This window comes from Arachis hypogaea, chromosome 2 (assembly GCF_003086295.3).
Source record: "Arachis hypogaea cultivar Tifrunner chromosome 2, arahy.Tifrunner.gnm2.J5K5, whole genome shotgun sequence".
Classification (NCBI taxonomy): domain Eukaryota; kingdom Viridiplantae; phylum Streptophyta; class Magnoliopsida; order Fabales; family Fabaceae; genus Arachis; species Arachis hypogaea.
Window position 1 is genome coordinate 83,169,875 of NC_092037.1, and position 17,479 is coordinate 83,187,353.

At 37.1% G+C, this 17,479-nt stretch overlaps 1 protein-coding gene across 1 annotated transcript; it reads left to right on the forward strand.

The window, feature by feature from the left end:
• Positions 1–11,799: 11,799 nt before the first annotated feature.
• On the forward strand, positions 11,800–15,929 carry LOC112748190 (hsp70 nucleotide exchange factor FES1). The gene is made up of 6 exons (XM_025796401.3): positions 11,800–12,149; positions 13,281–13,423; positions 13,556–13,606; positions 14,121–14,342; positions 14,436–14,538; positions 15,074–15,929. Exons 1-6 carry the CDS (start codon positions 12,064–12,066, stop codon positions 15,648–15,650), a joined length of 1,182 nt encoding a protein of 393 aa, XP_025652186.1. The 5' UTR covers positions 11,800–12,063; the 3' UTR covers positions 15,651–15,929.
• Positions 15,930–17,479: the final 1,550 nt, after the last annotated feature.

A 17,479-nucleotide genomic window follows, 5' to 3' on the forward strand; every position in this document is an offset into this window, starting at 1 on the left:
AATTTTTTGCAATTAACACAATAATTTTCTGGTGTGTGTCGCTGAAACTTGGGTGAGTTAAATTGCTTGAAGTGATTAAATGGTTGAAATTTTCTGGTTTTTGGGGGAGACACATTTCCTTTAACAAATTGATTTTTGTTATAATTGTTCCTCTTTGCAAAACTGTTTTCACCAGAATTTTTAGAGCTCTTTGGATTTTTCGAAAATGAGGTTTTGTTATAGAAAATTGGTTTCTTAAAAGCAGCCTCATTTTTCAAAATATAACCCAAACCTGGCCGGTTTGAACTCGGACCAGTTCTTGGTGAAATTTCAGCTTCATTTATGTATTCTTCATCAGATTTTTCTTCACAAGTTGAAACATATCCGATACCTGATTTATTTGGTATGGATTTAGTATTTGATGAAGAGGCCACAAATTTCATAGAGGAAGTGTTGGAAACAACATCTTCCTTGGCTATGTAGCCTAGACCAAATTTTTCAAACAATGGTATTTGATTTGCAAGTAATTTGTCCAAGTTACTAGAACCTTGAGCAAATTTTGCCAAGTCACCATTCAGCCTTTTAATCATATCATTTAATCTTTCATTTTCAGCAATTAACTCATGAGAGGGATCCACAATATTCTTTCCTTTTAATTTTTCAAGTTCAGATTTTAGAAATCTGTTTTCTTCAATGATGTCCAAAGCACATTCAGTTTCCTTTACTTTTTCTTTTAAAAAATCATTTTCAGCTCTTAACACATCTCTTTCAGATTTACATTCATTGTATGTATCAAGCAGTTTTGATGTGTTTAAAGTAAGATCATCAATAATAGCATGCAAGTCCTCAATGGTCAAATCATAATAATTTACCTCATCAAGATTATTGTTTCCAGCCATGAAACAGTTTTTGTCATCTCCTTCAGATTCTTCTTTTTCATTTGAGTCATTCTCAAGATCTTCCCAAGCTGCCATGAGTACTTTCTTCCTTTCCTTCTTTCCTTTGTCTTCCTTTTTGAGCTTTGGACAGTTTGATTTGAAGTGTCCAGCCTCCTTGCAATGATGACACGTCACCTTGCTCAAGTCTATTTTGTGCTCCTTTGAACTTGAACCTTTGTATTTGCCCTTGCTCTTCATCATTCTTCTAAATCTCCTAGCAAAAAACAAAAGCTCGTCATCTGAAATACCATCACTAGACTCACTCTCTTTTGGTTCTATTTGTGACTTGAGGGCTATTCCCTTTTTCTTTGAGTCTATGTTTGTGTGTGGCTTCATAGGCAAGGAGTTTTCCTCCCAGCTCATCATAGGTTATGGGACTTATGTTGTTACTCTCGGTTAGGATAGTGGCAGTGTTTTCCTACTCTTTTGTGAGGCTTCTAAGGAGTTTTCTCACCAAGGTTTGTTCTGCATAGTTTGTACCCATAGCATCAAGGTTGTTGATTATGATTGAGAATCTCTCAAAGGCTTCATCAATGCTTTCTCCATCCTTCATGCTAAACATCTCGTAGTCTTTTCGCAGCATATCAATCCTCATTTCTTTGACTTGTTTGGTGCCTTCATGTGTAACCTGGAGTTTTTTCCAGATTTCTTTGGCTGTCTTGCATCTAGACACCTTCCGGTACTCTTCAAAGCTGATAGCACAGTGAAGAAGGTTGATTGCTTTAGCGTTCAGCTCTATCTTTTTCTTGTCATCTTCATTCCATTCAGCTTCTTCTTTTGGAGTCACCACTCCATCAGCACTTGTTTTTGTTGGGATCTTTGGACCGCTCACAACGATCTTCTATAAGTTGTAGTCAATGGATTGGATGAAGATCCTTATCCTTTCTTTCCAGTAGGAATAGTTCTTCCCGTTGAAGAAAGGTGGCCGGTTGTTTGACTGGCCTTCAGTGAGGGTGTAAGCAATTGTGGTTGTGCCCAAGTTGTTCGTCATTGGATCTTTGCTCCAAGCGGTTAAGCTTGATTCTTGAGACCTTAGCTCCTGATACCAATTGAAGGTTGTGGTAGGCTTAGAGAAGGGGGGGTTGAATCTATGCCTTCCTTGTTAGTTGCTGTTATTACCCTTTTTAAAATAACTTTGCAGTTTTGATTCTGTTTGAACTCAGCAGCAGAAATTTATGAGACAATTTATTTTTGTCTCATGAATATCAGAAAACAGAACACAGCAGAGAAGAGAAAAGCTAACACCAGCAAGTATCCTGATTCGGTTGCCTTGTGCTATGCAACCTACATCCAGTCTCCTCCACAACTATGGAAGAATTTCACTATAGTTAACAGTATTACATACACCAATAACACAGGATTGACCCAATCCTATCACACTCAAGTTCTAACCTAATTTGACATTGGCTATGCTAATACCTAACTATACCTCTTAGTGCTAACCCAACTAAGAAAGGGATACCTTTCAGGTACAAGATACAAGACACTTAACCAACCTAAAGAAATCAGAAAACAACTCTAGGCTTTTCTCTCAAGTGTTTCACTCAGCCTTTTTCAACTCTTGGCTTTTTCTCAAGCTTTCTCACAATGCCTTTTCTCTCAAGAAATTACAAAAAGATAAGCTTAGAAAAGTACATCACAATCAGTAAAACATGAAGGAGATTGACTTCATCAACAGCCTCTGTGCTATGCAAAAAATCAGATTAGCAAGCCTCTGATTTAGTTCTTCATACTGGCGGAATGCACCTTTGAATAGGTTACACTGTCCAGTTAGTTGAACTTCTTCAAAGAGCTCTCTCAGAACAAACACCTCAAGTTCACTGGTTATCTCTCCTTGCTTCAGAATGAACAACAAGCTTCTTTTTATCTCCTTGCATGTTCCTTGGTTCTTCTTCCAAGGTCAACATCTTGAGCCTTGAGCTTCACCAACCCACAAGCTCACTTTTTCTTTTCAATCATCAAAGTGGAACCTTTCCTTCTGACTTTTCCAACTTGACCGAAAGCCATGAAGGAGTAACCGAAATTGTTTTCCAATGGTCAACCAAATCTGAACCATAGAGATGCAACTTGGTCCCCAAGAATTTCTTGTGACCGTGGATTTGTAGTAGTGAAGAACAGAGATCAACTTTTCCTTTGAATGCCATTTTCGGATAGAGCAGAGAGTTGGGAAGAAAAGATGAAGATCTGATGCATGCAAGATGAGATGGATTACCTTTCTTACGCTTGATTTAGCTTGGAGTTTCTGTTTTATCTTCTGTGCTTCAAGCTTCAACTCTCTCTCTCTTGCTTCTTTGGTTACTAGCTTAGGGAGGAACCATTTTCTCTCTTTCTCTTTCTTACTTTTCTAATGCCATGATTTGACTTGATTTGAGAGGAGAGGAACGTTGCTTACTTTGGAGGAGTGAAGAATTCAATCTTACAAGAGAAGCTTTGTGGGATGGATACGGGCTTGGATCCGGTTTTTATTAAGCAACCCGTTTGGCCTATTGGATCCTTTGGCTTTGTTTCTTTTGGGCTGTGCTAGTTTATTTACCCATCAGCCTTGCTATATTATTTTCATACCATTTGGGCTGCTTAACTTGAATTATGGCCTGCAACATAACATAAATAATTAGTAATGTATATTTATTAATTAAACAACTCTAATTATTTATTTTGCCAAAAATAATGTTTGTCATCAATAATTAATTTAGTTAATTTCTTAACTCAACAAAGGGTTTATCGCTAGCCAATGGATTGCTATATACACAAGGCGAGATTCTAACTCCTAATAGTTGTTTAAGCAGACGAGTGAGATGGTCACTTAACAAACTCAAATTGATTAAGATAAATACTAATTATTTTTAATATTTTTATGTTAAAAATTTTGAGAGTTTGATTTTAATTATAACTTTATAAAATATTTATAATAATAATCACTATATATTTTATTTAATTTTTTAATAAAATTTTTAATATAATTTTATGTATTATCCCGTACAAAATATGGGAACATACACTAGTTACTTTATAATAATTTATCAACCACTTATTTATTTAATGCACATATTCAATATTTTATTGTAAGTAATAAAAAGATCAATTGTCTTACAAAAATAATTTTCAAAAACTTTTAAAGTAATAAAACTTGGTTAGGAGCCAAATTTTTTATCTAAAACTCTATGGAGAAAACCTTTTTTTTGGTTCATATATGGAGGACCAATTTTAGGGCATCATGTGAGTATTTTGTTAAAATGACGAAATAAACAATTTGATGGTTAAAAAACTGATGGATTTTTTAAATAAATATTTTAATTATGAATATACGTTGATTTGAGAGTATTTATTGATTTTTATTATCTCATTTAAAGTGTAAACGAGATAAGTATGACTGTATTTTGTTTACCATATCTTGTTTACACTGTAAACGAGATAAGAAAGGAACATATGACAACGTATCACGTTTACAAATGTCTTGTGACACGAGCCTTATCTCGTTTATACTGTACAGCGCTTATAAATGAAATTCGTTCAAAATGTCCCTAACCCCGCTCTTCCCCCACATTTCTCTCATTTTTCTCTTTCTCGCACCGTTTTTTTATCTTTATTAGTTTCCTGGATGTTATGGCACGCGCGAATGCGCGGAACCCTGACATCGACCGCCTGAACACTAGTTGGTACATTGTGGGAGCTATCGAATTTGATGTTAGTGTTATCTTTATTGTTTTAATTAATAAGTGTATGCGATTTTATTTAGAAAACTTTTATAGAGTTAGTGTTTTAACACATGAATAGATTAGATGATATTGAGGTAACACATAGTAGGTTAGTTGGCAAGTTAGTAATATTTGTTAGGTGTATAATTAAGTTATTCATAGTGAAAGTTAAATAACTAATTACTTTGATTTGATTAGTTAATTAAATATTTTTGTTAGTTAATTAATTTACTCATAGTGAAAGTTAAATATCCTGTTTATTATGTTTTGATATTTATCTGAGTTGCATTTTAGATTTGTTAAAATATATTTGAACATGTTAGAGAAGTTAGTTTAAAATCGAAACTTTATAAAAGTTTCTCATTTAAACAGAGGCACCGCCTGCTACTAGGCGGGTTAGTCACACACTTACACCCCCGGACGCCATCGTCCCTTACTTGAGGGAGGCTGGGTTCGGTGACACAGTGCAGCTCAAGGACTTTGTGTTTAACAACTCCCTGATCATTGCATTCGTGGAGCGCTAGTGTCCGGAGACCCACACTTTCCACCTGCCACGGGGTGAGTGCACTATCACCCTACAGAATGTTACGAACCATGTCAGGTATGCACATACGGAGAGCCAGTGGGTGGATGCCTGTCTGACTTCCAGACTTGGTACCAGTGTCCAACATGGGAGTACGTAGAAGAGCTCCTAGGTGCTAGACCTTCACATGGTCCGCAGCAGGGTACCCAAAAAAAAAGAGTCGTTTAGTATCAAGATGACATGGCTTCGGGACAAAGTCCGGCACATGCCTCTAAATACCATAGATCTAGTCACCCTCCGACAATACACTAGGCGTTACATCATGCTGATGATCGGTGGTTACCTAATGACCGACAAGTCCAACAATCAGGTGCATATCAGATGGTTGCCACAGTTGGCTGAATTCAAGAGGTGCAGCGGTTAGTTGTGGGGGTCCGATGTGCTTGCATGGATGTACCACTCTTTGTACCAAGCAGCACATCGAGATACCACAGACATAGGCTGATGCACACTACTGCTAGTCTCGTGGATATACCACAGGATTTCACAGTGATGTCCGCCCGAGAGGCAGATTCTAACCTTTTCCATAGTAGTGAGGTAATTATTATCGGTTAATGTTCTTGTCAATTTCTATTTATTTAGTTCAAGTTTTACCTACACGAATTGACACAATTTGATTACTGTATATGTTAATGGGTTGATCAGGGTGACCCAGCAAACTAAGAACCACCATGCACAGAGTCCTACATTGGCGTACGATGTTAGATCAGCTACATTTGGACGAGGTATACCCTTATCTTTTACTTACTTGAATATGAAATGTTTGAGTATGATTATAGTATAAACTGCTTTTGATGAGCCTATTACACTTGGTTATGTAGTTTCGGTGGATGTTGTACGCTGACCCCATATTGCATGACATTACTCCGGACTGGATGAGGTCTGGCGGGGAGTGGGGGACTTGATTGTCTTTTGTCCCCTTTGTATGCTTTAATATTGTGGAGTTTCACTAGGCCAATCGGGTGAAACGTCAGTTCGGAGGTGAATAGCCAGTTCTTGGAGACCTGGTTAACGTTAACAAGTTTCTAACAACTATTGGACGGGGAGAGGATGTGTGGTGACCTACTCGCCATCAGGAGTGGTACGACTCAGTCAAGTCTCGATTTGAGGAGGGTCACATGTGTCCATTCAGCCTACTGTTGATAACAGGCTGACGTAGGAGTATTGGGTCTGGTACCAGCAGGTCTGCCGTGTCAGACATCTATCTAAGGAGGATGAGCTTGATGATCCCAGACTTTAAGGGTGATTACGAGTATTGGATACCCGATTATTTGTCCGAACTCGAACCGAACCAATTAAATTAGTTCTGAAATCAATGGGTAATTGGGTCCAACTCGAACCAAACCAATGGGTCTCTCTAATAATTGGTTCGGGTAATGGTTCTCGGGGTGCAAAACCTGAACCAACCCGTAGACCTGACCATGTGTTAATTAAATAAAAAAATAAAAATTTAAAATTTATATGCCTTTTAATATGTTTGAATTTTAATGTGTTTAGTGTTTAACATGTTTGGATTATTTCTATTGATTTTACATGTTTATTGTATTTACAGAATTATTAAGATAAAAAATTTAATTTTTATTTTATTTTTTTATGTATTTTTATTTCATCGGTATCCAATTATCCGAACCGAATCAATCCATCCTTAATCGGTTTGGTTTGGTTTGGGTACATGCATAAAAAAATGTAAATCTGAACCAAACCAAACCAATTACAATTCAATTGGTTTGGTTTTAATTTCACTCCAAACCTAAACCAACCCGACCCGTGATCACCCCTACCAGACTTTTGACTCCCTCTGATGGCGTCTAGCTTCCCACACCTAGTCAGCCTAGGGATGTCCTCTACCTTCACTGTAGGCGTGCTAAGGAGGTGCAACCAAACACTCGGAGACCTGCCTGGAGGGAGAGGGGTGCGAGGGACCTTGGAGGAGCTGTAGTGCCTCGACAAAAGCGTGTCAGACCTCGCAAGGAGAGGCTAGACGTTAAGTCTGAGGAGGAGGTAGAGTATGCCTGAAAGGAGGATGACGATGACATACCCGATGATGCAGATGACTCCTCACCACCAGCTTTACCACCACCATCAGGACTACTACCACTAGCAGTAGCAGCACGACCAGCCACTTATGGAGGAGCTGTAGTGCCTCGACAAAAGCGTGTCAGACCTCGCAAGGAGAGGCTAGACGTTAAGTCTGAGGAGGAGGTAGAGTATGCCTGAAAGGAGGATGACGATGACATACCCGATGATGCAGATGACTCCTCACCACCAGCTTTACCACCACCATCAAGACTACTACCACTAGCAGTAGCAGCACGACCAGCCACTTATGTGTATTATGATGATGACACTTTCATGGCTCCACCTGGTTGGGTGGACCTGGGTGCCTTTTTCAGTGTTCAGAAGAGATCCATGGTGGATGAAATACAGCTCGACGAAGTATTTCAGGTCTGGACGGCTAACCAGCATTGCAAAGTAGTTCCACACGGCCAGAGAGCATGGTACCGCATATGGTGTACCTTTTTCTACCCAGTGACTACCTCGGTCTGGGTGCCTCAGATGTACCCGGGTGCTAGTTCTTTCTATGTGCCATATCTCAGGCTGGGGTCTTAGTAGGCTACACCTCCTTCGGTTGATTATAACCGACTGGTGACTATTTCACATTGGTTACCTCCCCCACCTCAGTATCCATCACCACCACCACCACACTTCCAGATACAAGCGACTAATCAGGCACACACGTACCTTCCATAGCCTCCTCCGCCATCGTCACATGCAGTGGCCTTTCCACCACCACAGGCTCCTCAGGACCCGCGAGGCTACAGATCACCTCGTCAAACATAGCCTTCCCCTTGTAGAATTGGGTATTGCCTTCAATACCCTAGGGACCAGCATCCATGACCAGCAGTACGTGTTGTTAGATTAGTTAGTAGTTTATCATGTACCATTCCATAGTACAGTTTTTGTACCAAAATTTTACATTACAGTGATGATGTACTGCTTTATTTTTGTCTTTGATTTATGTAACATTGTTTAACGAATTTATTAGTTATTATCCATGTCTAGATTAGGGTTATGCATGCAAATTATCGTTATACAATATAAAACATGGCTGTTTAATTGCTTAATAAAATAAGATAATAATGATACATAATGTAACCATAAATGAATAGTGCGCTTCTAATACATATGAAATGCGGCACAAATTATGCAATTGCTAAGTATCCTCTGTGGGTTGATTCAGACAATCCCTCTTAGTATGGCCAATTTGCCGGCATAGCCAGCACCGTTTCTCTTGACATTCTACCACATCCATATCCCTATGAAACCTCGTAGAAACTGGCCTGCAGGTTGCCTTTCTACGCATGGCAGAATTAGGGCGAAAATGTGTCTCATGCCACTCTGGCCAAAGCTTCTTGTAAGGGATTGGGGGAAACTCTACCTCGTAAACCTTGAACACATACTCCTGCAGGTGGACTGGATGAACATATGACCCCCACTCGACGCTGGCAGCAGCACAAGCAGCAAGTGCATGACGACAAGAGAAATGAAGTGATTGGAAAAGCCTAGAGTCGCATGTCCCCTAGCTCAACCATACACGGAATAAACCCTGGCTCGAACCCTCAAATGACTCTAATTCCTCTACAAAAAAAAAATCGAAGCCCTCTTGTCGCAATGTGTAACCCGCATCTTCTGGATAACCCTATCTATTCTTTTCAACCGCAGCCTGCAGCCACTGTGAATACTGATTACCTGCCGCCATTTGAGCCTGCACCTCCCTACCCTCCTGGATGAACAACTGCTGTAATCTCTTGTATGTGCATCTAACGATAGTTGAAATGGGTAGATATCTTGTACCCTTTAGAACTTTATTAAAAAATTCGGATAGGTTAGTTGTCATGTGCTCAAACTGACATCCACCATCACAATGTTACAATCATATTTTCTTATTAAATCTACGGTCCCAGTCAGCCATCTCAAGGGATAACATCCTTAGAGCATCCATGTACCACTCGTACCCATCATTACTAGGACTGTATGCAGCATTTATGAGATATCGCTTGTCCTCGGCTGACTTGAATTGAGACATGAAGTTTGCAGCCAGCCATGTGCCTAACATAGTAGGAACAGTACGCATGGAACTCCCTAGGAAGCTTCTAGAGGCTATTATTAGCTCTAAATGCAACCTTGATTGCTTGGGATCTATCAGATATATTTAGTAGCCCTTCTTGTGGTGTCACATGGAGTCTCAGATTTGTAAAGAAGAAGGACCATGACTCCATACTCTTAGACTTAAAAATAGCGAAGGCCACAGGGAGGATGTTACTGTTATCATCCTGTGCAACTATAATTAGCAACACTCCACCATATTTTTGATACAAGTGCATGCCGTATATGGAGACGAATGACTTACAATGCTTGAAAGCTTCAATTTAGGGAGAGTATGACCAGAACACCTTATTGAACTAACCGCAGTCGTGCACCATCAAGTAGTCATCATAGTACGACATCGCACTGATGTTACATATCGTGCCAGGGAGACTATTCTACAATTCTTGGAGCAACTGTGGCACCTTGTACGACTCATCCTAATCATCATATATCTGTGCAATTGTCTTTTGATTTACCATCCAAACCTTTCTGTATGATGACTTAAAGTGATAGCTTTGTCTCACTGTACTCTGTAGAACAGGGATGATAACTGATGGATTAGACTGTATGACTGGCATGGTGATTCTGCATATGAGGTTGCTGTCTAACTGTTGATGATCCTATGAGATAGTGGGGGCTAGGAACATGTGTGGTCCGCCGAATTTACGCACCTCCCTAACCATTTTAAATATAGTTGAATTAAAATGTAACCATAATAACAACGACAAAGAAGACAAGAAACTAAGATACTATAACACTCACCAATATCCCAGATTCTGTTGAAATGCGACACTGAGACTCCAAGGACAACCATCCATAAATTATCGGCAACGTAAGTGGTGATTTAATTGATCAGACTCGACAACTCGATACTCGGCACTTCTCCAAATGCGGTAATTTTTCACGCTTTGCATCACTGCCTCTTTGCTTCTGAATCTGTGGCCAACCCGAAACTCCACACCACTTTCGGTGTTGTAATTGTCGGCCCCCATATTTGAATATAGAGTTTTCTCGTGGATCGCATCAAATCCAATGTATGGTAGTGGTTGAGCATAGATGATAACTCTGGAATTGGACTCAGAGCAGGCAAAAGGTATGGAACTGATCCACCAACAAGAGTCTCTAGTATGAACTCATCATCGTTGTCATCATTAGAGGAACTACTTTCATGGCTATCGACAACGTACTCTTCGTCAGATTCATCATCCTTAACTTCCATGTCCTGCACTCGACTAGCAGAGTGCAACGGTCGTGGTGTCAGAGGAGGGTCATTAGGTACAAAGTTCGATCAGCCAGAACCACCACCACCAACATCACGAACCTCCGCAAAAAACTTCATCACTTGTTCAACCATAATTCTCCCGTGCACGTCAAACATTAGGCACACATGCTCATTGTCATCGAGCCAGAATGGACGAAATCGAAATACACCATTTTACATCAGTGCTAGCATCTTATACCCAACTCTACCAATCTCTTTTTTCTTCCCATCGCCGGCGTGAGTCAATATCATACTCTTTAACTTGGACAATGAATTTGCTCTTCGAGTTCGGAATAGCGCAAGACTCTCACACTAAAATATAACCCACTGTGACTGTTTCTCATCTAACAGTTTGGATATACCATCATGACAAAGAAACCACTGCCACTAGACATTTTTTCTAAGTTTTTCAAAGAAAAACGGAAGAGAAAAAAATTGAGAGATTTGTGAGGAATACCATCGGTTTCTTGATCCTTTTATGATTTTTGTTATATTGTATCTTGTTTATTGCGTAAACGTTTTATATTACCACGTATCTCATTTATACTATAAACGAGATAAATCACTTAATGAAAATTAGTAAATACTCTCAAAGTAACGTATATTCGTAATTAAAATATTTATTTAAAAAAATCCTAAAACTGATAGATGAAATTAGATATTTTTGAAACGGTTCTGCTACGTTACCAACAACATATCTGCCAACTTCTGCCAACTCTTATTTATAATTGTGTTTCATGAAAGTGTGTTCGTGGATGTGTCTAATAAAAATGTCTTTTTTATAACTGTGTTTAATAGAAGTGTCTTTATAGATATATTTTCTGGATGTGTCTCTTTATATATGTATTTAAAATATATTAATTACTAGACACATCTACGAACACACTTCCATAAAACACAAATATAAAAAAGAGTTGGCAGAAGTTGGCGGATAATATATTGGTACCCTATACTTTTCCTTTTTGAAATTCTTTTTTTGATGTCTAGATATTTTTGAAGATGCTATGAAAGAAACTGTCTTGACCAAAACATTAATTTTTTTTTGGTATCCCCCGATTCGACAGGTCGCGGATTTGAGCTCTATTTAAGAGTTTGACCAAAACATTATTTTAATAGTAGAAAAATCGAAAAGATTTGTAGGCGGAAGCCCGAGTCTGAGCCGTATAAGAAAGGCCCATGGGCCAACAGTCTAATGCCAAAAACGATTCGAATACCGAAAAAGAAAATCACATCTATTCAGTACTTCGTTGTTCACTTGTTCCTCTTTCCACTTTCCACCACTCTCCCGAATCCTTGAGACGCTTCCCGAATCCTTCACGCGCTTGCCACACGAATAAGTACCCCCAACCCCTTCGTGTTCCCAAAAACCCTCTTCTTCATTCTGTTCGTGAATTTTAGAACCCTATTCGAAGTTTTCCCTCTTTTCTTGTCTTCTACCCTTTCTTCAATCGAGCAACAATGGCAAAAGAAGGACCTAACTGGGATGGATTACTCAAATGGAGCATTGCTAACTCCGATGGAAGTCGCCCCACTCGCAATTTAAGGTACTTTCAATCTCTTCTTTTCTCTCTAAATATGTTCTTCTAGTTGAGTTGGCTCGTTATGGTAAGTTTTTCCCCCTTTGATGCAAAAAGGGAAGTCCACGTTTCAATATTATTAATTTATTTTTGCATGTTTTAATAGTATTGTTAATTTTTGCTTAATGGAGTAAAGTAGGGTTTTATGCTTTTAATCAATATGAAGTTATGAATGGAGAGCCTGAAGACTGAAGTTAAGAATCAATCAATCTATTCTGATTCTTTCATGGAATAATTTAGAAGCTTAGGGTGCCTTTCTTTAGGGTTTTTTATTTTCTGTTAGAATTTTGCCAAGACAAAAGAGTAAACAGGAGATGAAAACAGAAACAGAAAATGCTGAAAATAAAAATAGAAAATAAAAATGCATCACACCTTTATCTTTTCCGTGGCTTTCTTTTTTCTGCAAAGTCACGTACTTTTATCAATGAAGAGATTGATATTGATATTCAGCGGATTAGGGTGTGAGTTTCTTGATGTTATGAATATGTTTCTGTTGTTGAGAGGTATCAAGGTTTCATGTTTTGTAGCTATGGTTTATGACATGCATTGTTGTATTGAAAATTCTAGTATAAATGAAAGGGATACATTTATCTTTTGGAAGTTGAATATGGATGGGGATGGACCCAAATATTATGGTTTGCTATGTTGGTTTTGTAATTTTGAAATTAGAGGAATATTAGCATACGGTTGTAGACAAAGTTGTATACTCCTTTGTGAAAATTTACCCCCCCCCCCCCCCCCAAAAAAAAAAAAAAAAACGCAACTTCTGCGATGGTTTAAAAGGGTTATATGGTAGTTTCACTCGAGATGATGATTGATCGTTGACATCTTAAATTAGGAATTATGACTTGGTGAGTTTATTACTATGATTTTTCATACATGGTTTATTTTTTCCCCTTTTTCAAAATAAAAAATAAAATTATATACAATAGGCATGCTATATATATCATAGGATTTCCCTTTACCGTTGTTCAAATGCCAGCCATCCCATGTCCTGGGATCCCAACATCCCAGTTTAGGTGATGTCTGGGGTGTGACGAGATCTGGGATTGGCTAGTATTACCAGGGTCTGATTTTATTAATTTCTGTACTGTGTAGTGAAGAGGATCGGAGATGGTTTATGGAAGCGATGCAAGCACAGACCATTGATGTTGTAAAACGTATGAAAGAGATTACCCTTGTAATGCAGACTCCAGAGCAAGTCTTGGAATCTCAGGGTGTTACCCCTGCAGACATTGAAGGTATCTAACATGTGAAAGCTACATAAAAAATAAAATAAAATTTACATTTAACATTTTAGTGAGTCATTTTCTTTCTTTTTAAATCTTGTACTGACTTGGGGTTTATCTCTATCTAACTTTTTTTTTTGACAGATTTGTTAGATGAGTTGCAAGAGCATGTTGAGTCGATTGATATGGCCAATGGTGAGTCTTTAGGATGCTTATAAACTTGGTCTGTTGTGTTGGAAGAGTATAATGACACTGCTTAAGTGATTATTAATGTGTGAAGTACTTGACATGTGTCAGCTTATGCTTGATGTTCATATATCATCTTCTATGCATTATTCACTGTATGATGCAGTGTCTCTCTTAAAATTTGGGCAATGAAGGGTCAATGGTAATTGGTAATCCGTTATTTGAGTTGTACTGGCTTTGCAAAAATAAATGTATTGAGTTTATATTCACGGTGTCATGACTCATGTTGTTTTCAGTTGATGTGGTTTTTGCTATGCTTCTGCAGAAAAATATTGTTTGTCCTCGTATTTTTCTATGTGAAGGCACTGCTGAAGTACCATTCTTCTGTTGTTAACCTTAACATCATTCCTTTTCTATGATTTTTGGTGCCTGTCTTATCTACGGCTGAATAATATGGCTCTATGTTTCTGATTGAAAGAAATGTATGTCTCACTTATTTTCCTGGTTTGGACATATTTCCCAGATCTCCATTCAATTGGTGGGTTGGTTCCGCTTCTTGGTTACCTCAAGAACTCCCATCCCAATATTCGTGCAAAGGCTGCTGATGTTGTAACCACGATAGTCCAGAATAATCCTCGTAGTCAGCAACTTGTTATGGAAGCAAATGGCTTTGAACCTCTTATTTCCAATTTCACTTCAGATCCTGATGTGAATGTTAGGACTCAGGCACTTGGAGCAATCTCTTGTATGTAGTATTTTTTCTTTTTAATTTTCTTTTCCCAGTTTTAGCATATTCCTTGTAATCTTCATTACGTGTTTTTTGTGGATTACTTGACAGCACTGATTCGGCACAACAAATCTGGCATAGCTGCCTTTCGTCTTGCAAATGGTTATGCAGCCTTAAAAGATGCTCTAACTTCTGAAAATGTGAGGTTTCAAAGGTAATTAAGGTTTTTCCTGATTTGTTTGTTTGTATATAAATTTGTAATTTTCCATATGATATCCATATTATTGGTCTGTAATTACAAAATGGAATAAATCTATACTGAAGTGTCTGAAAGATTTTTGTTTCAACACTTTAGTACTTTAAATTCATACACTTCAACTTTTGGGAGATTTTCATCTTGAGACTTGAGTAAAAAGATTTAATGCATACATTTTAGTCCTTGAAAGATCAAATGCATGCAATTTGTCCTGAAAAGAGGATTTTTGTATGAGGACTGAAGTGTATGTAATTTAATGTTAGCGTTAGTTAAAATAGTTTTAGGGGTTAAGGTGTATGTATTTAATCTTTAAAGGACTAAAATGTTAAAGAAAAATGTTACAGGGGCTTTTCAAAGACCCAAGTGTCAAAACAAAAACTCTTGAACTACAGTGTTGATGTGCTCTTCTTTTACTTATTGACTATGCTTTTTTGATGCTCATTACTTGTGATGGAATCTAATACCTAATCTTGGTCAATTTTCAATTTTATAGGAAGGCTCTCAACTTGATCCATTACCTTTTGAATGAGAATACTTCAGATTGCAGCATTGTAAATGAGCTAGGATTTCCACGGATACTGATGCACCTTGCCTCTAGTGAAGATTCAGATGTCCGAGAAGCGGCCCTCCGAGGACTTCTTGAGCTTACTCGTGACAAAAAAGAAGTTAAAAATGAAGCTTCCGCAGAAGATGATGAGAAAATGAAGCAACTTCTTCAAGAACGAATAAATGGAATCAGTTTGATGTCAGCTGAAGACCTTGGGGCGGCCAGGGAGGAGAGGCAGCTTGTGGACTCCCTCTGGAGCACATGCTTCAATGAGCCGTCATCTCTTCGAGAAAAAGGTCTTCTTGTTTTGCCTGGAGAAGATAATGCAGCTGCCCCTCCTGATGTTGCCAGCAAATTTTTCGAGCCACTACTTCGATCTTCAGCCGCAAACCCCAATTCCAAGAGAGAATCCAAAAATGAAAAGAAGGAGGCTCCTTTGCTTATAGGGCCAGGGCCGCCTCCTCGGAACAGCGACAATCAAGGTAGTCAGAGTAATGCAAGTTTTTCAGAGGGATACTTGTAAATGAAGCTTTTGTCCACTCATTTTTCATTGTCTTCTACACATTCATAGGCTTTAGATTAAGTAGTGACTTCCCTTTTCTCACCCAGATTCTCCTTTCATGGGGTGTTCTAAGTTGATAAGTTATTATTCTCCCTCAATTTGATTTGTGAGTTGTTGCGCCATCTTGCTGTATGAGTATTGACACATTCCGAAATTTTACTCATCTTTCTCTTGTCAGGGTTTCACCTGATCCGAGGAAAAATACAAGAACCAATGAAATGAAAACTAAACTTTATGTTATATACAAATATTTTTACATATTCTGTAAATCCAAAGTATTACATATTGGACCCATATTTTCTTTTTCAGATATTGATTTAGAAATATTTCAATATATGAACTTACCTGGATAGTATACAAAAAGTTTCTTCTTTACGTACTTAGCATTGGCAGTAAATATTTTGAGGGTTTATTTGTTTAAATTTTTTGGAGTTATTTTTGTTAATAACGTAAATTTTTAGATATTATTTTAATAGTTTAATTTATTATTTTATTTTTGTTTTTACAGTCATGTTATATATATAAGTCTTTTTGGTTTAAGTCTTATAAGTTGGGCTAAACCCAACAGAAGCAGCTATACTCACGTACAAAAGCGTGTTAACATGCGTTTTCAAAGAACGACTTTTTTTCTTCTTTCTCGATGAAAATTATAACTGTCATTTTTTCTTCGCGTTTCTTTTCTCTCCTTTTCATCTTTCTTCTTCTCTTTTTTCTTTGTGTTTTTTATACTTCTTTTCGCGTGTTTCATCTTCATCATCGTGTTTCTCCTTCTTTTTCTTTTGATTTTGTAACATTATGTATTTTTTTTCTTTGATTTTTTTCTCTCAAAAAAAATTATGAGAATATGAAATAAGACGATAAAGAAGAACAACAGAAGATGACGAGGAGGAAGATGAAGGGTTCTAAATTATGCAAATCAGAATAAAAATATACCCAAATATCTTCGTTTTATACCCAAATATCTTCGTATTATACTAAAATATCTTCGTTTTACACCTAAATTTATTGCAAATACAGAAATGAGTTATATTATATGTACATTAAAATCAACTACCAAAGTCAGCCATCAGTACAAAATACATATTGAAATACAAATAATACATTGATATAAATTAAAAATTAGATTTAGATGTTAATTAATACATAAAGTTATATTAGATATTTTAATTTTAATAACATAAATTATCTTTAAAAAATTTCGCTTTAAATAATTTTAAAATTAATTTTATTTTTTAAAAGATACAATCACGTACAAATAATTTTTTTATTTATTAAACACAATTAAAAAGTTTGTACCATTTTAAAAATACCACCACCTTCTCAAAAAGCTAGCTTAATTCGCAAGAGTTGTATTGCCAAAAACTAATGCTTGGTTTGATAGTTTTTCAAAGAGATACATGTGTTTTTTAAAAGCATAAGCTCCTCATTTTATGTTTATTTGGTAAATAAAAAAAATTATGTACTTATGGTTGTAATTTTTAAAAGATTAAAATATTTTTGAAAGCAGATAAAGTAGAGTTTTTTAAAGTTGTCTTAAATTTTTAAGAGAAGTGGTAGGGTCAGCAACTTTTGTAATTCGTAGCCATCAAGTAGCTATCAATAATATTTTTAATGATGTGAGATTTCATCCAATAGTGTAGAATTACTCATTTTTCTTTTACTGGTTACATGCTGTTCAGAATTTAATAAAACTGCTGGCTCTTAGACTTTTCCAATTTTCAAATTTAACACTTAAATTTATGTCTTTTATAGTGTTTTTAAATTTTAAAAATTATTTTATCAAACATAAT

Excerpts from the sequence above, each read along its gene's own strand:
- LOC112748190 (XM_025796401.3), top strand. The coding sequence starts at position 12,064 with ATGGCAAAAGAAGGACCTAACTGGGATGGATTACTCAAATGGAGCATT. Across the intron at positions 12,150-13,280 it reads CGCCCCACTCGCAATTTAAG|TGAAGAGGATCGGAGATGGT; the intron begins GTACTTTCAATC and ends TGTACTGTGTAG. Across the intron at positions 14,343-14,435 it reads GGCACTTGGAGCAATCTCTT|CACTGATTCGGCACAACAAA; the intron begins GTATGTAGTATT and ends ATTACTTGACAG.